We start from the raw sequence: 23,474 nt of genomic DNA, 5'->3' as shown, positions 1-23,474 counted from the left end.
CTCAGTTTCAATGTTTTGTTTAATATTATTCCCACCAGCTTTCTTCTGACAGGGCTCCATCAAGATGCTGGTTAATATCCTTGCAAATTGCCTTCTGGATGGGCTTACTATCCTCAGCGTGCACTCCGTTAAGGTTTTCACAGTAGCACAGGCTTGTGTTGGTTTAGCACTAACCTTAGCTATTGTTAAGGAGACTTACTTTTGTCCTCAGTGATCTAGGAAGCAGTAATTTCACAATCTTTAGAAGTTCACCTTAATACAGTGTCTGGTACACTTCTGAACATGGTAATTTTTAGGTGCTTTCAATTGGCAAAGTAGCAAATTGATACACTCAGGGGACTTTCGACAGCATCTTTCCTGGAGCAAATGACACTCCTGTGACCGTGGTTTCCTGTGAGAAAACCTGGCCTCCAGTGCTAGCTGCAGAAAGTGCCATCTGGACTCTGAATTCTGAAGAAAGTGTCATCCTCTTTGGGTTCAGACTCGGTCACAAAACGGCTCTTTCCGGGAGCAAAATGAAGTTGTCAAGAGCATATTGGCCGTGACTCTGCCAGGCACCATTCCGATATGACAAACTCGCCTTCCTATTTTTATTACAGATTACTAATTCTAAAGAAAGATAGGACTTTCCCTCTTTTAATACAGGATCGTCCAAAGGTCAAGACAATTCAAACAAGGGCAGCATGGTCCTGCAATAAAAATGCAGCAATCTAGTCGTGCAGTGTGTCTGTGCAGGGGCTGGGAGAGGTGTGATGTTTACCACTCTAGAAAGGGCACTTTAATCAAAAGACTGATGGCGCGATGAGCTTTGAATTTGTTGTTCTATTTCTCCTGCATCTGCATGAAATTGTGTCTTTGAAACCATATATTATTGAAATGAGTGATACCAGAGAGGAACATATGCTCTGAAATAAACAGAAAAATAGAGCAGCGTAATAGCATTCTTTGCCCACTTGTACAGCCTCTGTGGTGGCATGGAGTGCAAGAGGTGTGGAGGGATGTCTGGGGGACGCTGTCCCCCATCACACATGGGCACTCATGGCTCTCCTTCCCAGCGGCAGGTCTCCTTAGATGGGTCATGACAGTCGGACAAAAAGCCCGTGCCTGCTGTTCAAACATAGTGTGAGAAATCAACTTTGAAAGTATAAAGAACAGTGGAGATGAGATCCGATTCTATAGTATTTCTCTCACAGATGGAATAAAAACCTTCCTTCCTTCAGCGTCAGAGCTCACTCTGGCCCTCTCAGCTCCAAAGAAGCAGGGGTTCTTAGGGCAGAGGTCTGTGCTTCATTGGTGCAGGGGCTGAAATTCCCTCTTCTCCAGGGCTCCATGCATCACTGCACAGGCACACAGCCATCCCACACCCACGTGCAGAAGGTGGTTCCTCATGGGCAACAGACACAGTCAGCAAGGTTTTGTGCATGATCACCCCTCCATGGATCACGCAGATTTTCTACAGAAAAATCCTATTTTTTTTTTTGCATGTGGGTGTCATTTTCCCAATGCCAATTATTGAAAAGACTATCCTTTTCCTATTGTGTATTCTTGACTTCTTTGTCATAAATTAATTAACCATATATGTCTGAATTTTTTTCTTGGGTTTCCTATAGAAAAACTGTTAGAACTAATAAGCAAATTCAGTAAACTTGCAGGATACAAAATCAACAGACAAAAATATATTGTGGTTCTATTTACTAATAATGAACTGCCAGAAAGAGAAATTAAGGAAACAATCCCATTTATAACTGCATCAGAAAGAATAAATTGGGAATAAATTTAACAGGAGGTAGATCTGTATATTCAAAAGTATAAGACGTTAATGAAGGAAATTGAAGAAGACATAAATAAATGGAAAGATATCCCATGCTCACAGATTAGAAGAATTAATATTAACATGCCCATACTACCCGAAGCAATTGACAGATTCGATGCAATCTCTGTCAAAATCCCAGTGGCATCTTTCACAGATATAGAACAAATAACCCTAAAATTTGTATGGAGCCATAAAAGACCCTGATATCATCTGCAAATAGTAAGAGTTTTAATTCTTCTTTTCAAATTGGATGCCTTTTATTTCTTTTTCTTGCCTAATTGCTGTGGATCAGACTTCTGACACTATGTTGAGTAAGAGTGGCAAGAGTGAGTGTCCTTGTTTTGTTCCTGATCTTAGAGGAAATGTGCCTCACTTTTTCACCATTGAAACTGATGTTAACATGGGCTTATTATATATGCCCTTTGTTATGTTGAGGTACGTTCCCTCTGTACTTACTTTAAGAGCTTTGGGTTTTTAAAAAAAAAATAACTTTAGTTAGTTATTTTTGACTATGCTAGGACTTCATTACTGTGCATGGGCTTTCTCTCGTTGCAGCAAGCAAGGCTACTCTTTGTTGTAATGCATGGGCTTCTCATTACTGTCGCTTCTCTCGCTGTGGAGCTTGGGCTCTAGGTTTGCAGACTTCAGTAGTTATGGCACACAGGCTTGGTTGCCCCATGGCATATGAGATCTTCCGCGACCAGGGATTGAAGTGGTGTCCCCTGCCTTGCAAGGCAAACTGTTAATCACTGGACCACCAGGGAAACCTTTTATCATGGATAGATGTTGAATTTTGCTAAATGCTTTTGTGCGTCTGTTGAGATGATCATATGATTTCTCTGTGAAACAAAAGGTGAGCTCAGTTGAAAAGTGAACAGGAAGCTCCTTAGGTCACAAATTCAAGTGGGTGCATGTGTTTTGACAACAGCAGACTGTGAGTGCTCTTGGAGACAGGTTGAGATGGAGGCATCTGTAGCACAACCACCTGCAGAAGTTCGTTGTTAGAAATGTGAGCCTGGAGCTCAGGTAGGAGTAGGGGGCTAGACATACACGGTGTGAACATGACCACAGGTGTGTGTTATAGCCACAGGATTGTCTTCATGCACCATTTAATACATATAAACTGAATGACAATTATGAACTCCAGGAGCTGCAGAGAACATGAAGATAAAATGACTTGGCTCCCAACTTCCAAATAGTCATCATCTGAAGGAGGCAGACATTTAACAGGTGATAACTGTGCTGCATGATAAAGGCTCTAACAGACAGAACAAACTTTGTAAATGTCATATGAAAATATACCTCTCTCTGCTAGTGAGACTCAGAGAAAGCTCGAACGGGAAAACATGTGTGTTTAGAGAAGAACACGTATCAACAAAGCTGGTAAAAAAAAAAGAGGGGGGAGGAGAATATTTCTGGTGGTGGGAACAAGTGTGAGTGGTGTTACTACAATGTGTGAAATGTTTAGAAAATACAGATGCTGTGACATAAACCAATTGGGTCACTTCTTAATACATAGACAGAAAAATCAGAGTGTCCTGGTGGTATTAAAGCCAGAAGCAAAGACCATCAAAGTCTGTGGCCCCAGATTATAAAACAAGAAAGAGTCCAAGGGAGAAAAGAATGGGATGTGAAGATAACAATGGAAGGAGAACTGGAATATAGACCTCCTGACACCCATTCCAGTGTCTGCCAGGCAGTGATCTCCATCTCATAGACTAGCTTCCACTGGTTGGAATAAGCAAGGTCTGGGAAGGGACAGTTTTCTGAGCTCCACTCCCAAGCAGATGGTGCCTGGATCAACGGTTTCTAGACTAGGGGGTGCTCTATGTCCACAATTATAATCTGGTCACCTTGTGAGTCTCTACGGTCTCCTTTATGTACCTGTAAGATTTCTGTTATGTTGAAGGTGTAAATGCTACACCCCCAGGACTGGAGTACTGCCCAGCGATGTCTGTCTGTCTGGAGAGCCTCGGGTTATGAGCTAAGCTTGCACAGCACCTTTCTTCCCCCTACTTCACGTGGTTATGCTGTGTGTCTCGAGAATCTCCTTGACATCTGTCAGTGTATCGGCCTTAATTATACATTACTCTAACCCTAGAGGGGCTTCCTAGGTGGCACTAGTGGTAAAAAACCTGCCTGCCAATGCAGGGGATAAAAGAGATGCAGGTTCAGTCCCTGGGTCAAGAACATCCCCTGAAGGAGGGCATGGCAAGCCATTCCAGTATTCTTGCCTGAAGAATCCTATGGACAGAGGAGCTTGGCAGGCTACAGTCCACAGTGTCACAAAGAGTCAGACACAACTGAAGCAACTTAGCATGCACAATCCCAAAAGACACTAAGAATTGAGGATAGAACCCAAGAAATCCAACCCCACAACTGACTGCAAAGTTTAATAAAAAACATTAAAAAAAAAAAAAGATTCTGTTTCAACACATATGTGCAGTGCTTTGCTGTTTGCTTGTTTGTTTAAACTCAGGTTTGCCTGTCTTTACAAACATAATAGGCAACTTACAACTTAGATTTATTTCTTATTTTGGTAAACTTTTCCTCCCATTATGATTCTAAACACTGATAGTGACTGTACAACATGACGTATGTTGCAGGTATAGAAAACTGTGCTGAGTTGACACTGACTGCTGTTTATACCAGGGTCTCCCAGAATATAGGAAGCCTGGTGCTACCTGGAATATGGACTGTCCTTCTCCGCAGACCAATTAGTCTCACCCTGCCACAGGAACAGACTGCAGGCTGGGCCAGACCTCCGCTCATGCCCCTCAAATCAACCTGCACAATGATAGCCAACGACAAACTGTTAAAACAAGTCCTTGGTTTACCATTTTTCAAAAAAAAGCAGTGTAAGATATGCATAGATTATTCAGCTTCCTGAAAAGTTAGATTCAGAATTAAGGTTTGATTTTAGTGCTGCCTTGGGATATAATACGAAGTCAAGATGCAAGGTCTGCAAATATGATCATTGCTAATGGATGAGACTGACCCAAGGACCAACGCAATTGTAAACACCAGTGCTGACTGCAAATCATGCTTGGTGATGGTTACACAGGTGGCATAATTGCTGTAACTTTTCAGAGACAAATTGCAGTATTTCCGAAATCACCTGAGGCCAGGGGAACCTGTGATTAGGTAGGATAAAGTTGCCTCCGGTGAAATCAACTATCAGCCAACAGAGCAAAGCATAGTGAAGGGAAAGCCAAAGCAAAATTTTAAATTCCCAAACACCAGAATCCAGAATGTGCATATGACCTTTTAATTACTTGCTTGGACTGAACAACAAAAAAAATAGAAGTAAGAACTTGCATTCATGTGTTTGAAAAAATATTTGTTGAACACACACTCTGTCAAGTATTTATCCGAGAGCAGAAACAAAAGCCGGGCTCTAATGGATCCTAAACCCTCGTGGGAGGACGGGGAGACAGAAAGTAAACACGAAACAAAGCAGTGTGTCATGTACCTGGCAATAATAATTGCTGGGGAGTAAACAGGATGGGTAGGGGATAGGAAGGGGAGGAGGGATGCTATTCTAGGCAGGTTATTAAGAACAAGCAGCACTAATAAGGTGTCACTGAGCAGCATCTGAATGGAGAGGATGAGATCTGGTGAATATTAGGGAGAGAGGATTCCAGGGAGAGATGTCAGCTGCAAAAGACCTGAGGTAGGAGTGAGCTTGGATGTTTGAGGAACAGCAGCAGGTGGCATGGCTGGAACAGCCAGAGGACAGAAAGAGGGAGCAGATGCAATTAGAGCGGGCAATACAGAGGGTGGGGGTGGGGGTTGTTTACTCGCCAAGTCGTGTCTGAACTCTTTGCAACCCCATGGACTGCAGCACGCCAGGCCTCCCTGTCCTTCACCATCTCCCAGAGCTTTCTCAAATTCATGTCCTTTGAATCGGTGATGCCATCCAACCATCTCACCCTCTGTCGCCCCCTTCTCCTCCTGCCCTCAACCTTTCCTAGCATCAGGGTCTTTTCCAATGAGTTGGCTCTTCACATCAAGTGGCCAAAGTATTGGAGCTTTAGCATCAGTCCTTCCAATGAATATTCAGTGTTGATTTCCTCTAGTATTGACTGGTTTATTCTCCTTGCAGTCCAAGGGACTCTCAAGAGTCTTCTCCAGCACCTCAATTCAAAAGCGTCAGTTCATCAGCACTCAGCCTTCTTTATAGCCTAGTTCTCACACTGATACATGACTACAGGAAAAAACATAGTTTTGACTATATGGACCTTTGTTGGCCAAGGGATGTCTCTGCTTTTTAATACACCGCCTAGGTTTGTTATAGCTTTCCTTCCATGGAATAGGCAGAACCCTTATTATAAAGAGTTTGGAGACTGGGTTTGACATTGAGGCAGTAAAGAGCTACTGAAGAAAGCAGTTTTGTGAAAACTCCCTCTGGGAGAGTGAGAGGATGTGCTCAGAGTGAACACAGCTGGATAAGGAGATGCAGAGGAGACTAAGGTGATGTTCCAGATTAGGGGGAAGTCGTAGAAGAGGGGAGGAAGGAAGCAGGGAGGGACTTGAGAGAGATGGAGGAGGAAGAAGGATGGAGTGGATGAGAGACAAGGAGAAAGTACAGGGACTCCATCTCCATCCTAAGAGATGAAATAACCCTCTGCCTTCTAGGGAGATGGGAGTGGGACGTGGAGAATGTCCGGAGGGAAGATTGTGTCTTCCACTTGGGCACAGGGTATTGACTTGCATTGAAGAGTCAGCAATAGACTGTGGCTACTTTGAAGATTTGTCTAATATCAATAGACAAAAATAATTATCAGTGTAAATTCAGCAAACACCCCTGGTGGCAAGCTAAGAGCAGGAGGTGGAGCAGAGGTGGGAAAGACAGGGCCATTGCTCTCAGGGCCTTACATTCAGCAAACAGTGAACAAGCAGGCAAATGATGTAATTGCAATAGTGATGAACAGTGTAATTCAATAAAAGCCAGCTGCTCAGAAAGAGCTTAATAGAGGCCCCGGCTCTTAATGGAGGGTCCAAGACATCATCTCTGAGGACATGACTTTTAAGCTGAAGCCTGAAGAAAGCCAAGCACAGCCAGGGAAGGGGTGACTGGCTCCAGGTGGGCATAACAACAGGACAAAAGCCCGGTGACAAGCAAGAGGTTAGCAATAGAGAAATAGAGAAAGGTGTTATTCTTAATATAAGGTGGGACAATGAGTCCAGGCAGGTTATAAGGAAAATTGACAATTAAAATGAGAGAGGCAGGTGGCTTTGCTAAGTTTTGGAGTTTATTCCCGAATAGGCATCTTAATAAAATTACTCATCCAGAGCTCCAAGGCAACAGTAACCAAAAAATGCATCTGAACATTGTGTGATTTGTTACACATTCATTATAATCAAGCTGAAATCAGTTGCCTTGCTAGGGGAAAAAAAAAGTGACTAATTGACATGATGTGAAGGCCTTTGAAGACTCTCATTTAATATCACCAGGTTAATCAGCAGACTAATAAAACAAGTTTTAGTTAAATAGTTACAAGGAAACAATTCTTCTGTGCTCTGGTGTCAATTCTTTTGTTGTTGAGGGAAAAAAAAGGAGGGCAAATTTTAGAGGTTTTGCTGTTTGAATAAGCATCACTTTTACCCACTTGAAAAATATGACACATTATTGTTACTGAATTTTTGTCATTTCACTGTTTTTCTGTGAGATCAGAGGACTTTGAATTTGTGCCACTTTTATTAACTGCTGTGCTGTCAAGAAAGGCTTTAGCATCTTAGCTCCCCGGGAGAGGGCCCGGTAATGGATGAATAATGAGTGACTCTGCGGGTTTGGTACCCTGTGAACAAGAAAAGCATTCTGCCTCCGCTGAACAGCAGGTGTGATCTGTGACCTCGGGTTGCCCGTTATATAAGCAGTGACTTACTTTGCTGTTAAAGGATGCCCATGTTTTTCATATAGTAGCACAGTACTGTCCTCAGAGTAGTATGACAGGGTTAAAGGTCAAGGCTAATTATTTTAATGTCATCGGTTTTTATTTTCTCGTTTAACTTGTTACATAGTAGAGAAGACAGGATTAGTTCAAGAAGCCTTGGCATTAAGGCTTACCCTTCCCTCTTGTTCTTTTTGAGAAATCCCCTGATAATGTCTTCATCAGAGTGAGCTGGAGATGAGGAAGCCAGCCTGAGACCTTCTCAGAGGCCTGTTTATGTGGGGTTGATTCAGGCTAACACCTGCTGGGAAGAAACACTGAGTCATGGTAGCGATTGTAGCTATTGATCAATACCAGCCCGATCATCACAGCTTTCATTTTCTCCTCTTTGTAAATTTCTTTGATTTTTTGACCACAAATATGTTCAAAACCCCCGCTGTCTTGTAGAATCTTCACTTGCTTCTGGTTGGTCCAAATGCTTCTGGTTGAACCAATCCCCATGGAAGCCCATTCATGGGGCTTGCCTATTTTGTTCATTCATGTCTGCTTCCTTAGGTCGTCATTACCTTGACCTCTTAAAGTTTGATTATTTGAAACATGACACTGCCCTTCAGGTTCATCAGTGACCTACTAAGCCTTGATGTTGATCAAGCTTTACCCTTCCCCTTGCTGGGACAGCCAGTCCTCAGCTACCTGCTGTAAACGCTAGGCACTGGAGGTACAGAAGCGATGTCCAGATGCAGCATCCTGTCTGCAGGGGAGCTGAGTGCAGAAAACAGCCAAACACAGCAGGATTGAGTGTAGTAATGCAGGTCCGTAGAGAGTGGCTTAACACAATTGTTGTTGTTTAGTTGCCAAGTCATATCTGACCCTTTGTGACCCCGTGGACTACAGCACACCAGGCTTCCCTGTCCCTTCACTATCTCCTGGAGTTGGCTCAGACTCATATCCATTGAAAACTTTGACTTCTCATTACTAAAAAAACTGAAGTGCAGATATCATGAAAATACTCATAATCATTTCTCCAACCACACATTCTGCTTCTCAACACTGACCCCACCAGTCTAACTGATTGCCCCATGGTTCCTGAAATGAACCATGGGCTTCCCTCTTGGCTCAGCTAGTAAAGAATCCACCTGCAATGCGGGAGACCTGGGTTCGATCCCTGGCTTGGGAAGATCGCCTGGAGAAGGGAATGGCTACCCACTCCAGTATTCTGGCTTGGAGAATTCCAAGGACTGTATAGTCCACAGGGTTGTAAAGAGTTGGACACAATCGAGCCACTTTCACTTTCCTGAAATGAATTGGATGTTTCCTAGCATACGTCACACCTTAGCCCACATTCAGATTCTGAAAGGCTTATATCCTCTTTACAGTTTTCTAGAACCTACCTGTCCTTAAAAGCTGCAGTCAGATCTGTGTCTTCATGGAGGCTCGCCAATGTACCTTAATCCTTGGTAATCACTCCCTTCTGCAAAATCCCACAGGACCCATTGTCTGAACCACTCCTATGATGTTTAATGTGCATTTTTTTGTCTTATTCTGTGTGCCCTATCAGAAATCAAGGCACAAAGCTGTCATAATTATTGTTGCTGTTTTTCATGTCAGATTCTTTGCAACCACATGGACTGTAGCCTGCCAGGCTCCTCTGTTCTCCACTATCTCCTGGAATTTGCTCAGGTTCATATCCAATGAGTCAGTGATGCCATCCAACCATCTCATCCTCTGCCACCCTTTCTCCTTCTGCCTTCAATCTTTCCTGGCATCAGCGTATTTTCCAATGAGATTCTTGTTTTATATTTAAAAATAAAATGAAAATTAATAAAATCAAGGCACAGCCTATCAAGACAGTCCATATAAATAATAGGCCAAGGGAAGGCATGTTTTATCAAATAACTACAATATTTAATGGAGAATTAAAATAAAAGGAGCAGCCAGTACTCATACAAATTATTGTTCCTGGAATTCAGTTAATTCCTTCTTCATTTGTTCTATAAAGAGGAAAAGAAATATTGAAACAATCGGCCACAGTTTTTCCAGTAAAAAAGACTCAAATAGTGCTTTCCTGTGTCCTGCAAACAGCATGTGGTTCCATTCGATCACGTTGGTATTATTAATCACATTTGCTACTGGGGCGATGGTTCAAAGGGATTAACCAGAGTTGCTGAGGGGACATGAAGGCCTGAGACCGTTACAGAAACCGAGGCCAAGTTAACTTAGAATGAGTTGGTCTATTCTGTTCCCTTTAATACTGCTCAGAATTACAAACTCCCATCTAATCTGCCACTTCAATTCCATTCAAATTAACAAAATCTAATTCATTTGAATAGGATTCAAAGTGATTTGATTCAACTCAATCAAATTCTGCTCAGTGGAATCAGTCCTTGATTGAAATCTATTAAGTTCAATTCAATAAAATAAATTTAAATATTATGCAGTGAAATTAATTTTTAATTGATTAGCATTTCAGTTCGGGTCCATCTTGATCTGAACTTCAATTCTCCATTTCTAAATTTGGTCCCTATTCAAATTAATAAAATACAGTAAAATCTGATGTAATTCTGAAAGATGCAACATGAAGCTAATCAGCTTCATTAATTTTTATTCAGCCCTAATCAAATGAGTTTAGTGACATTCAATCACAGAGAGATAAAATGTTCACCTTTAATGCCAAATTGAATGTTTATATTATAACTTCAAAATTATAAGTTTCCCAACTTCACATCACTGTCTGCAGTATGAACTCCACAGGACATTTCTGGATTCATTCTTTGTTTTGTCTTTTTCTTAACACAGAACAACTTAGAACTATGCTATGCTAAGTCACTTCAGTCATGTCCGACTCTGTGTGACCCCATAGACGGCAGCCCCCTAGGCTCCACCGTCCCTGGGATTCTCCAGGCAAGAACATTGGAGTGGGTTGCCATTTCCTTCTCCAATGCATGAAAGTGAAAAGTGAAAGTGAAGTCGCTCAGTCGTGTCCGACTCTTAGCGACCCCATAGACTGCAGCCTACCAGGCTCTTCCGTCCGTGGGATTTTCCAGGCAAGAGTACTGGAGTGGGGTGCCATTGCCTTCTCATAACTTAGAACTAGATGGTTGGAAATCAAAAAATAATATTGTTATCTGGTTTAGCAAAGTGATTTCAGGAAAGTTATAGGTGGCTAATTGATAGGCTCTTGTGCCTGTGAAAATGCCAAGATGCATGATTTTTAATTTTATTTTTAAAGCTCTTACTCTAAATAGTAAAATAAAGGCATTCAGATTCAGGATTGTGGTCATTAAATTGCAAAAAAAAGTAAAAGGGGGATTATAGTGACTGAATTATTCAGAGAAAAAATAATTGTAAATTTTAAATGGAGGTGTTGCTGTGATCAGTACTATTATGACTTGGTCAGATCGAACCTAGAATACAGGTCCTGGACTGGTGCACCAAGGGGACAATTATTCTGTGAACTGAAGCCACTCTGTCATTTTCTCAGGTCAGTGTGTGGATAAAGATAAGGATCACCAGGACATTAGTGACAGGGTCTCAAGATTTTCCTCTGAGATTCTCATTCTGTAGGCCTGGAAATCTATATGGTTCACAAGAGCCTGAGATGAATCTTATTTTAGCTCAGTTGAAAGCCCTTCCCTATACCAATTTCTCACTAGAGGGGAAAATCTCAGAAGCAGTCACTCCATGACATCCCCTCCAAGGCCCCTCTTTCACTGAGGATCCTGAGACGGGCTGCCTTGATCCAGTGTCTGGAAGTGATTGCATTAAGGACCTATTTCACATGGTGAAGAAGAGAGGCTTCCTCCATTTAAGCCCCAGAACTCAGAATTGGTGGCCTGTTCCTCCGTCCAGTGCTGGGGTCAAGGACAGCTGTCAGCATCATCTTTACGGCTCTGCAACCCTTGGACTGTGCATACCTCTTACTAAAGGAAAAAGGGATTCTGGCCTGCTCGATTTTTCAAGTTAATAACTATCAGATTATTTGGAGAGCTCTGTAGTAGCAGCTATAGCACCTCTAAATTTCCTCTCTGCTCCCAGCCTAATCTGGAGGTTAGGGTAAGGGCTCTTTTATCTTCCTTCTTCTCTAGGTCATTTGCATTGGGAGGAAGGTTCTCCCAAGTACAAAATGTTTTGCACCTACAGTCTAGAATTATACCAATTAAGGTTGTCTTTACTTGAGAAGGTTTCTTATCTCTCCTTGCTATTCTTTGGAACTCTGCATTCAGATGGCTACCTCTTTCCGTTTCTCCTTTGCCTTTTGCTTCTCCTCTTCTCTCAGCTATTTGTAAGGCTTTCTCAGACAACCATTTTGCCTTTTTGCATTTCTTTTTCTTGGGGATGGTCTTGATCCCTGCCTCCTATACAGTGTTATGAATCTCCATCCATAGTTCTTCAGGCACTCTATCAGATCTAATCCCTTGACTCTATTTATCACTTCCACTGTATAAGGGATTTGATTTAGATCATACCTAAATGACCTAGTGGTTTTCCCTATGTTCTTCAATTTAAGTCTGAATTTGGCAATAAGGAGTTCATGATCTGAGCCAGAGTCAGCTCCCAGTCTCGTTTTTTGCTGACTGTATAGAGCTTCTCTATCTTCGGCTGCAAAGAATATAATTAATCTGATTTCCATATTGACCATCTGGTCATGTCCATGCAGAGTCTTCTCTTGTTGTTAGAAGAGGGTGTTTGCTATGGTCAGTGCATTCTCTTGGCAAAACTCTGTTAGCCTTTGCCCTGCTTCATTCTGTACTCCAAGGCCAAACCTGCCTGTCATTCCAGGTATCTCTTGACTTCCTACTTTTGCATTCCAATACCCTATGATGAAAGGGACTTTTTTTTTTCTTTTGGTATTAATTGTATTGGTATTAATTGTAGAAGGTCTTGTAGAACCATCATAGAACCATTCAACTTCAGCTTCTTTAGCACCAGTGGCTGGGACATAGTCTTGGATTACTATGGTTACTTAATAAGCATATTGTCACCATGGATTATTGTAGTCTGATTCGAGTGTTCAGTTGAAATTTGTTTATCAAGTATAGGAAAAAACGATTGGGTTGTGCTGCAGTAAGAATGGAAGTGTATTGGGAGATTTTCCAGAGTATGAGTCTTTCTTTAGAATGAGATCTTACACCATAGGGGTCTTCAAATAGCCAAAATAATCCAGATAGCTTGAGCCCAGGGCACACAGTAAAGGAGCAGGGGACACTAAGCAGAGCTCTCTTTCCTCTGCTAAAAGCCCCCTGCGATTCTTTAATGTAATTTGTAGATAAGCAGATAGTAGGAGATATAATAAGGCTAGGTTTCATCAAGCTCCAAATAGGCTTTTAAGTTTTCATTTTGGAGACAATAAACCTTTCTGGTATTGTTTTTAACATCCTGTAGGAATGGATGGAATGGAACTAATTAAATGTCCAGCGACAGTACTGGGTCTTACCGTAGCTCTGCCAGGATACTGTTTCTGTAAGTAGATTATTAGGTTATTCTGCGTAACTCCGAGGTTCTGAAGAATGCACTGAGAGTCACAGGTATGCGCCACATTTGTATCAAGCAGTCCCCATGCATTTGCCCTTGTGTTTCTGAAACAACTTGTTATTGGAGAAAATAACAGAGATCTATTGGCTTTAAATTTGAGGAAAACAAGTTGCCTCTTCTCTTTCTCTCTTCTTCAGTCATCCAACCCATAATGAATCCTCAACATAATAAAATTGGTCTTCAGTGAGTACAAAGTGCCATGATCACATTTAATTCAATCCATATCTGGCTATCTTAATACAATATCCCTCACTTTCATAATTTAGCTTCTAGTTAACCTCAAATATGGTTTATCAGTACATAATCTTGTTGCAAGGATTACTCCTACTCAATGTAGTTAGCAAAAATCTTCATATACCGAGGTCAGAGAAATTCTTGAAGTCTTAGCACTGGGTAATTAAATTGTTTCTTTTCTCACCACTTCTTATTATTTTCTTTTAAAAAGTCTTTCCATTTTTATCACCTTTAACTTCTTTTCCCCCAAAGCCAGTTAACAGGTAAATAATGATCTGTGAAGCAAAAAGTAGCACTTCGTTAGCCTAGCACTGAAATAAGGCAGTTCTTTGCTCAACACAAGTTGAACCATTCTCTTCTCACTGAATATAAAATATATGCCAAGTTAATAAATTATAATGATTTGATTTAACCAAATTAGCCAGTGCTAATAACAAAGGGTACAACTTGATTTTTCTCTGGAATGTGTTGTTCTTATTGGCATTCATCTGTTCCTGGGAGATGTGAAAACAGCTAAGTAAAACATTTTGTACTGCACTTAACTTATTTTCCTAGGAAGGAGAACAAAATAACATTGATTTTGCACCACCCTAACTGGGAACATTTTAATGTACGACAAAAGTGCCTTGAGTAAAAGGTAGGGGATCGGGGGAAAGAGATGGGAAATTGAACTCCTCTCTCCTGGTCACTAATGTGTCTCCTCGCACAGAACACGAGAAACATGATCACTGCTGATCATCTTCTTGGATTGCATCTTGATGTCTATCAAGAGTTCCTCCCTGCAGGACCTGAGCCTGCCATGTGAAGCTGGTTCAGAGCCTGGGTCCCATGCAGAGCATGGGGTTCCTGCTAGAACACCCGAGGCCCAGACACCTTGACAGTGTGACCCCCTCTCCTGGGCTTCCTGATACTCTCTGTCGGTTTGATGGGAACCAGCTAGATCTTTCTCTGCTTCCCCTAGAGAGTATTTCTCAGAGTTCCATGCTAAAGGAGCAGCTGATGATAATGGTTGCTCCCTCGACTGACGTTGTCCTGATTTCATAAAGAATCCCGAGCCACACAGCTTCTCTGGTTCGTGCAATTTATCATCACTCTCTGTGACAAGAATATGACCGTGGTAGGTTGCTTCTACTGGTGCCTGGAAGGAATGATCGGAAATTGAACTGACGTTCTGAGATACACACTCTTGCCTTGCCTATTTCATGTACAGGCAGGACAAGGGTGTTTCCTGCCAGGTAACCCATTGACTTCAGTTCTTCAGGTGTTCTGATTGTTTCTTCCCCTCCACCATGTGGGTTAGTATCCCCTAATTTCCCAAAGCAATGAGAGTAAATGAAATTTCTTCTAAGAGAAAGAATTTAGCATTAGGTAAGCTTGAAAAGGTGCAGTGTGATGACGAGAGGGGATAATCAGTCTAGGTCATGTTCTGCACTTTCAGTGACAGGTTGTGGCCTGCAAGGCCCCAGGGGCCTTCGCAGTGTCAGCATGGCACCATCCACCTTTGTCCTCTTCCTATAACACGGCCAGGGATAGAATCAGCAGAGACCTAATGCAGCTTACTAACCCAGTGACCTGGCTCAGGTTTTATTGTTTTCATAAATGCAATTTTTAAGCATTATTTTTTTAACTCTTGACTGCATCAAAAGAAAACAAGAGTAGTTTATTATCGGCCAAGGTTCCAATATTAAAAAGCATCAGAAATTGGATATGTTCCTTTGCTCTGATGGAAAGAGAAAGGAGAAGCAAGACAGTTCAGTTCAGTTCAGTCACTCAGTCATGTCTGACTCTGAGACCCCCATGAACTGCAGCACGCCAGGCCTCCCTGTCCATCACCAACTCCCAGAGTTCACCCAAACCCATGTCCATCAAGTTGGTGATGCCATCCAACCATCTCATCCTCTGTCATCCCCTTCTCCTCCTACCCTCAATCTTTCCCAGCATCAGGGTCTTTTCAAATGAATCAGCTCTTCACATCAGGTGGCCAAAGTATTGGAGTTTCAGCTTCAACATCATTCCTTCCAATGAACACCCAGGACTGATCTCCTTTAGGATGGACTGGTTGGATCTCCTTACAGTCCAACGGATTCTCAAGAGTCTTCTCCAACACCACAGTTCAAAAGCATCAATTCTTCGGCACTCAGCTTTCTTCACAGTCCAACTCTCACATCCATACATGACCACTGGAAAAACCATAGCCTTGACTAGATGGACCTTTGTTGGCAAAGTAATATCTCTGCTTTTTAATATGCTGTCTAGGTTGGTCATAACTTTCCTTCCAAGAAGTAAGCGTCTTTTAATTTCATGGCTGCAATCACCATCTGCAGTGATTTTGGAGCCCAGAAAAATAAAGTCAGCCACTGTTTCCACTGTTCCCCATCTATTTGCCATGAAGTGATGGGACTAGATGCCGTGATCTTAGTTTTCTGAATGTTGAGCTTTAAGCCAACTTTTTCACTCTCCTCTTTCACTTTCATCAAGAGGCTGTTTAGTTCTTCACTTTCTGCCATAAGGGTGGTGTCATCTGCATATCTGAGGTTATTGTTATTTCTCCCGGCAGTCTTGATTCCAGCTTGTGCTTCTTCCAGCCCAGGGTTTCTCATGATATACTCTGCATATAAATTAAATAAGAAGGGTGACCATATATACAGTCTTGACATACTCCTTTTCCTATTTGGAACCAGTCTGTTGTTCCATGTCCAGTTCTAACTGTCGCTTCCTGACCTGCATACAGGTTTCTCAAGAGGCAGGTCAGGTGGTCTGGTATTCCCATCCCTTTCAGAATTTTCCACATTTTATTGTGATCCACACAGTCAAAGGCTTTGGCACAGTCAAAAAGCAGAAATAGATGTTTTTCTGGAACAAGACAGCTTGGCTGTAAAAAGAAAACTCAGCCCCCTGTACACTGGGACAGGCCCCAGCAGGTTGGGAGGCAGGGTTTCAGAATGGAAGAGCTAGCTTCTTCTCCCTTCAGAGCATGGTGCTGAAATCACCCTCTCTACTATTGGCCAGTTCAAGTCTAATGTAGTTCTTAAAAATCAGGGGCCAAAAATGATCTGGTGAAGGGATAAATAGTTAACTTTTCCAAATTAAGTCAATGCAACTGGAAAATCTGGAAATTTGTATGGAGTTAGAGAATACCTGAATAGTTCCTTTCCAAGTTCAGAGTTTTTACTCCATTCATTACAACAAGCCTGAACTCTCAGTACAGTTTTATAACTTTAAATCACCTACCTCTAAAAAAATAAGCAAACATGAAGACCTACTGGCATCTCTGAGAAGACGGAGCAGCAGTTTTTACACAGTTCCAGTATGGCTCTTTCTTCCTTTATTGTGTTACTTGCTTAGGTGCTGTTGACTGTTCAGGGGTCCCAGCCTCTGCGATCCCATGTCTGATTTCTGTCATTATGTACTATGGGCTTCACTAGTAGCTCAGACAGTAAAGCATCCACCCGCAATGCAAGAGACCTGGGTTTGATCCCTGGATCTGGACGATCCCCTGGAGAGGGAAATGGCAACCCACTCTAGTATCCTTGCCTGGCAATCCATGGACAGAGGAGCCTGGCAGGCTACAGTCCATGGAGTCGCAAAGAGTCAGACTCGACTCAGCAACTAACACACATGTAGTCATATCAGAAATAAAGTGTGCAATAAATGTAATGCACTTTTATCATCCCCAAAGCATCCGCCTCCAACCCCAATCCATGGAAAGGTCGTTTTCCATGAAACCAGTCCCTGGCACCAGAAATTTGGGGCACCTCTGGTTTAGATGACAGCTTACAGAGTGAAAAATGTTTTATTTCTAAGCACAAGCACATGCACAGATGTGTGCTTGAGACAAGTGTGCACCCGACACGCTGAGAGGGTGGTGAGTGATTAGAATGGGATTGTAGCCGCACACGTGGGGATTTTAACTGTGGAGTGCAGGTTCACTGGCCACACGGCTTCCACCAGATTCTGTTCAGTTCCCAGCCTCCTGCAAGGGCAGCTTTCTCTGTCCTTCCCTCCTCTGCCTGCTGCTGCCTAGCCACTTCTTCCCATTATTCCCCTGAAACTCCTCTCAACAAACACCATATAGCTGTCAAATGAAAAGGGAAAGTTAAAACCTTCATCTTAATGAACCCTGCTATCAAATCTGACGATGCCGACCACACCGCTCTTATGGAAATTCTTTACTTGTTTCTCCTCCACCCTCTCAGACTATCTTCTTTCTTGCTCCTCCTTTTTTCTGCTCTCTAAATGCTGCTGGAATCCAAAAGATTCCAGTGACTTCTCTCCTGCTGCCAGTGATTTAGGCTGATGGCTCCTAAAAGGGGATTTTCAGCCCAGAGAATGCTCCTGAGACCCCGTCTCTGAGAGCCAGTTGCCCACTTCGTGTACGAGGGTCATCATCCTTTCTTCTTCATTCTCTAGATTTCTCATCTTCTTCCCTGTGATCTACTGGATAGTGAAGCACATCACCATCCTCTTAGTCACCTGAGCCAGAAATCTGGGATTAATCCACACACCATCTCCCCACCCAAATCCCAATAGTCCCAAGCCAGTTGTACCTCCTTCATCACTTTGCATGTTCTCTGCCTCTCCATTTTCACTGCGATCTTATTATTTCTCTTTGGTATTAACACAGAAGCATCACATCTGGCCTCCATGACTCCATCCCCCGAAATCTGCCTTTCATCTCACTGCAGATCTTTACAAACACAAACGTGACCATGAAAATGCCCTGCTTAAAATACTTCAATGGTTTCCCATTAGTTTCAGAATGAAGTTCAGCTTTCTTAAAATGGAGGAAATCAACACTGAAAAGCAAGAATAAACCAACGCAAAATAGCTTTATTTGGACAAAGTTTGTTGTGCTACGGCCCTCACCCACTGTCTGATGCGACCTACCCTGCTTCCCTCTCAGATTTCTCTCTCATCCCTGTTCTACCATCAATGAACATGCGTGCTCTGTATAGAACTTTACACTCTTTCTCCTTTGCCTAGCGCTCCTTGTCTCATTTACATCCTTATTCACCTGGGTAACCTAACTACCAAGACATAGCTCTAGTTCCCTCTTCTAGGAAACTTCCTTTCCTCACCTACTCTCCATAATTAAATTTCACACTCAATCTGTATCTTTTCCTCCATGTTCCTGCTGAGTTTCTTAAAACGTTTGACACATAAAGGAAACGCAATAGGATGTCTGACGAGTAAATGAATGGGTGAGTATTAGGCCAAATAATAAAGCAAAATAGGATGGTATAATGAGCATTGTTCAATGTCTTATGAGAAAAAGTGTCAAACTTCCAGTCTGGGAGCTGCTCTGCTGTGTAATTGAAAGAATCACTTAACCTTCCTGCACCTAGGTTGCTTACTTGTAAAATAAGATCATACTAAGGCATGATGAAAGTCCACATTTAGCTCTGATCGTCTGTCATCTCCATGACTGCTTTCATGGAAAAGCACAAGTAGCCATGAACCTAGTTGTACATTTGAGAACCGATGCATGGCACACACACCCTCCTACTTTGTGGGTATGCCCCATCTGGGCAGCCACTTTACAGAACAGGCTTCTTAACTCCTGGAGCTTGAATGTAAAATCTTTCAGAGGGAGAGGTACTTACCCTGGTGGGAAAGCTTGAGCTTACCATTCCCTCTGAAGTTTCTTATTGCATTTCCCTATTATTGAAAGGCCCTGACTTCTAAGAGGGCTGAGTGGTGTTCAGGGTATCAGAGAGCCGCGGCTCCTGGCTTGGGGGGATGTGACTGTGGCGTGGTAGTGGCTGGGTGCAGGTCCCATCTCAGTGTGCTTTTCCCCTTTCTTGCAGATGGAAGCCCTTACACCTGGTGGGTTGGCAAAGCCAACGAGAAGCACTACTACTGGGGAGGCTCTGGGCCTGGAATCCAGAAATGTGCCTGCGGCATCGAGCGCAACTGCACAGACCCCAAATACTACTGCAACTGTGACGCGGATTACAAGCAGTGGTGAGTGCGGGGGCCCGGCGTGCGAGCTCCCTCCCAGCCTGCCTGGAGGCCAGACTAATTAGATGGGAGAGAAAGTGTGAAAAGTGCTGAAATAATAAGAGACTGGGTTAGAAAGGTTCGGGACTAACCCAGCTGACAAATGTCAGGAACGTTCTGAAAACTATAAAAGCCGAAAGAGGTCAGTGCTACAAGGGTATGCATTTAGAAATAGAAGAACACATAATTGATGTATTCATATTTTATTCAGAGAGGAAAATAATGAGGCATGTAGTAGACAGTGATTTGCATTATAAAATGTGCTTTGTGACAATACAAGGGGTGGCCGCGGGCAGGGAGCCGTGTGCAGGCGTGTGAGAGCACAACAGCCTCTACGGTGAGTGCTCCCACCTCCTACGGTGTCTGCTTTGAGGAGCTGGATGAGAAAAAAAAAGACAGAGGTGGGAAAAGAAAGGGACGATTGTGCTTTGCTCTCGTCTTCAGCAACAGTGCCTACCCGTCTGCTTTTGTTTCATGCCTTGAACTGTTTATAACTCTGATACAAATCAGTTCAAAGAAGATCTATTTGGGGTTTCTTTCATCCCTCTACTGGCTTTTGTCCTGCTTCACGGCGAATGGCTGTGTCTGTGTCCGTAATAGACAAAGATAAATCAGCTGTCATTCTGTGGGGGGAAAGGCCCCAGAAGTTTTGAGTGGAAAATGTAAGCCTGAGTCCGGTTCTTCCCATAAAGCGCATATCTTGCAACAGCTGCTTGTTTCTGACATGGAAGAGGCGGCTGTGCTCCATCCCCGCCTCTGGGTGGCAGCAGAGAGCACAGCCCCGAATTTCTTCATGTGCCTGATCACAGTTGCCTACAGTCGCCCCGGTTTTAGTCGATGCTAACTACATAGAGGACAGTTTACAAGATAAGTTCATCCTACCAGTTAAGTGAAAATTAGTTCTGCATGTAAAGTTGTATGCTTGTCAGATTGGATGCCTACCTATTTTCCAAAAGCCTTTTTTTTTTTTTTTTTTTTTTTAGTAAATGATATTACAGAGGCTATATTCAGTGGCTTAGAATTTCTGTGCAGGTGTATAAATAGTTATCATTACTCTTTAACTGTGGTTTATGGAAGGAACGTGAAGTCACTCAGTCGTGTCCGACTCTTTGCGACCCCGTGGACTGTAGCCCACCAGGCTTCTCCGTCCATGGCATTCTCCAGGCAAGAATACTGGAGTGGGTTACCATTTCCTTCTCCAGGGGGTCTTTCCGACCCAGGGATCGAACCCAGGTCTCCCGCATTGGAGGCAGACGCTTTAACCTCTGAGCCACCATATATTCACTCTTTAATTTTGTTTGAGAGATGTGTCTACAAGCGCATGCACACATATACACACACTGACACACTATAGAAAGACTAGAAGTCAGGAGAATGAAATCAGAAAGACCCGGCCTTCGAAGGTAACTTTCGGTCAGGCAGCCTGTCCTCGATGCAGTCAGTCCTTCACTCATGGTGATATCAGTGGAGCTCTTGTGTGCTGGGGGGTCTTCTAGGTTCTGGGATACAACAGAGACTGGCAGTAACAAGAACCCCTGCTCTGGCCTATGTTCTTGCCACTTCTTACTAGTCGTGTGTCTGTAAGTAGGTTCTGAGGGCTCGCTCAGATTCATTTGTCTGCTCAGCTTTGACTCACGGAGACTTCGGGAAGCAGACTTTGGTGCAGCCTCCCAGACCAAAAGGGAGAGCTCTGATCCCAGATGGTTCATTGTTCAAGCAACCTCCACTGGTCAATGCTTTTGTCCTGCCATGGAGGGGAGTTCAGATATTCACAAGGAAAAGGGAGATCTAGTGCGTGAATCCAAGTGAAATTTGTTTTTGTCAGACGTCATCCCAAGGGCTCGGGATACAATGACAAATAGAGCATGCTCTTTGTCCTCAAGGACTCAGAAACTAGTTGGGAAAACACACACACACACACACACACAGACAACATAATACAACCAGCGCTCTGACGAAGACATTGCAGGGTCCAAAAAACCAGTGCAAGGAAACTGAAGTCCAACTGAGGGAGAGTGGAGAGGAGCTAGGACAGTCCTTATGAGTCAGGGATGCTTGGAAGAAAGTAAGAGTTTGCAGGGCATGCTCTCCCTTGCAAGATTGACTTGGAGGAGAGGCAGGAGTGAGGACAGCCGGTTTGGGGAGCCATCAGGGCCGAAGATCTGGGGTGTAATGTGGAGAAGAAAGAAGGTTCAGTGAGGCTGAGCAGCTGGGCAGCAAACACCAGAGCTGCCATTCTTTTCAGTGGGTGGTAGGAGATGGATTTACTGGCAGTGAGCCCTGTGGAGGTAACCTTGATGGAAAGGGTGGGGCGGGGGGAAAGAGCCAGCAAAAGGAAGTCACGTGCGTTCCTCAGAGGCATTGAGGGCCAGACAGTGGAAATGGTGGAACATATGTGAGATATTCGGGAAGTGGCACCTCCAGGACTTAATAGTTATGACTATGCGAGAAGAAAGAGAGGGTCTGGTAGGCTCCCCACTGGGCACCTGGAAATGGTTAAATTCCTTACCAGGTAAGGGGACAACAGTTCAGCGGGTAGATGATAGGTTCAGCTTTGAAAATATTAAGTTTGAAGCTCCAACATAACACTGTGTCTAAACCCAGAGAGGCACCATTCCTGGGATCACTGCTAAGATATTCAGGCTTCAGAGCAATGCACTTCCAAGAACATTAGTTCAGTTCAGTCGCTCAGTCATGTCTGACTCTTTGCGACCCCATAAATCACAGCACGTCAGGCCTCCCTGTCCATCACAAACTCCCGGAGTTCACCCAGACTCAAGTCCATCAAGTCAGTGATGCCATCCAGCCATCTCATCCTCTGGCGTCCCCTTCTCCTCCTGCCCTCAATCCCTCCCAGCATCAGAGTCTTTACCGATGAGTCAGCTCTTCGCACGAGGTGGCCAAAGTACTGGAGTTTCAGCTTCAGCATCATTCCCTCCAAAGAAATTCCAGGGCTGATCTCCTTCAGAATGGACTGGTTGGATCTCCTTGCAGTCCAAGGGACTCTCAAGAGTCTTCTCCAACACCACAGTTCAAAAGCATCAATTCTTCGGCACTCAGCCTTCTTCGAAGTCCAACTCTCACATCCATACATGGCCACAGGAAAAACCATAGCCTCATACCTGAGTTCAAATCATCCATGAGAAGACACTGTAGACAGACCTGTTCAGCCTCACTCAGAAACGTGCCTCTGCAAGCTCTTGATTAGATTGTAATTTTTCAGTTACTCAGGGACTTGGATACAGCTGATGTATTGTTTCCTTTGGGCTGAGTAGCACCTACGATATCCTCACCCTTTTGCTCCTATTAAGATGCTCTAATGTCTCATAGTAGGCGCACTGTATCTTGAGCAAACTAAAAAGTAAAAGCAATATGTTTACAATAAATAGCTACTGAAATGATCTTTCCTATTCGGCACAATAAAGCAAGCTTTTGGTGATGTCTTCTTGGGCTTTGAATTCACCAGCACCTGGAAATGCTGTGGATGCTTTCAGTAGATCAGAATGAATAGATTTGTTTCTAGAGATGTGTACCAAAGTTCCTGGAAGCAGAATCATATCTGCCACTTTGAGGAGAGGCTTTTAACCAGTCTTACATTTAGGTTTGTGGTCTGTATAATAAAACTGAATCTTGACTGGTAGACTATTGTGAGAGTTAAATAGAATGTGGAATAGGAAAATATTCTAATATTCTGTGAATTGTACAGTGTGGATACATAGCTGATTGCAGTTCTTAATTATGTAATTCTCATTGCAATTCTTACCAGTTCCAAATGAATCTTAGGAAATGAAACGGCACCAGGGAAAGGGGTCCCTGTGCTTTCTCGACCTGCCATGCCACAGGGCGCGAGACAAATTCCACAATACCATGAGGCAGTGACACAGAACAGGCTTTGCCAGAGGAACTTACAAACCAGAGAGCATGAAGACAAGAGAAAGCCTAGGTCCGTCAACCCCATCAGCTCTCAGAGAGATGCTGGACAAGGCTCTTGTGCTGAGCAC

General features: G+C 43.3%; 1 protein-coding gene across 3 annotated transcripts in view; it reads left to right on the top strand.

The window, feature by feature from the left end:
* The window catches only part of CNTNAP2 (contactin associated protein like 2), a 2,326,438-nt gene that overhangs the window by 1,816,625 nt on the left and 486,339 nt on the right, over window positions 1-23,474 (top strand). For all 3 annotated transcript variants that reach the window (XM_027538737.1, XM_027538738.1, XM_027538736.1), the window contains exon 15: window positions 19,281-19,437. In XM_027538737.1, the coding sequence (XP_027394538.1) occupies window positions 19,281-19,437 (157 nt within the window). The remainder of the gene's footprint in view (window positions 1-19,280; window positions 19,438-23,474) is intronic.

The sequence above is a fragment of the Bos indicus x Bos taurus genome, chromosome 4 (genome assembly GCF_003369695.1).
Source record: "Bos indicus x Bos taurus breed Angus x Brahman F1 hybrid chromosome 4, Bos_hybrid_MaternalHap_v2.0, whole genome shotgun sequence".
Taxonomy (NCBI): domain Eukaryota; kingdom Metazoa; phylum Chordata; class Mammalia; order Artiodactyla; family Bovidae; genus Bos; species Bos indicus x Bos taurus.
Note: the sequence above shows the minus strand (reverse complement) of the source record. Positions and strands in the feature narration are given on the sequence as shown.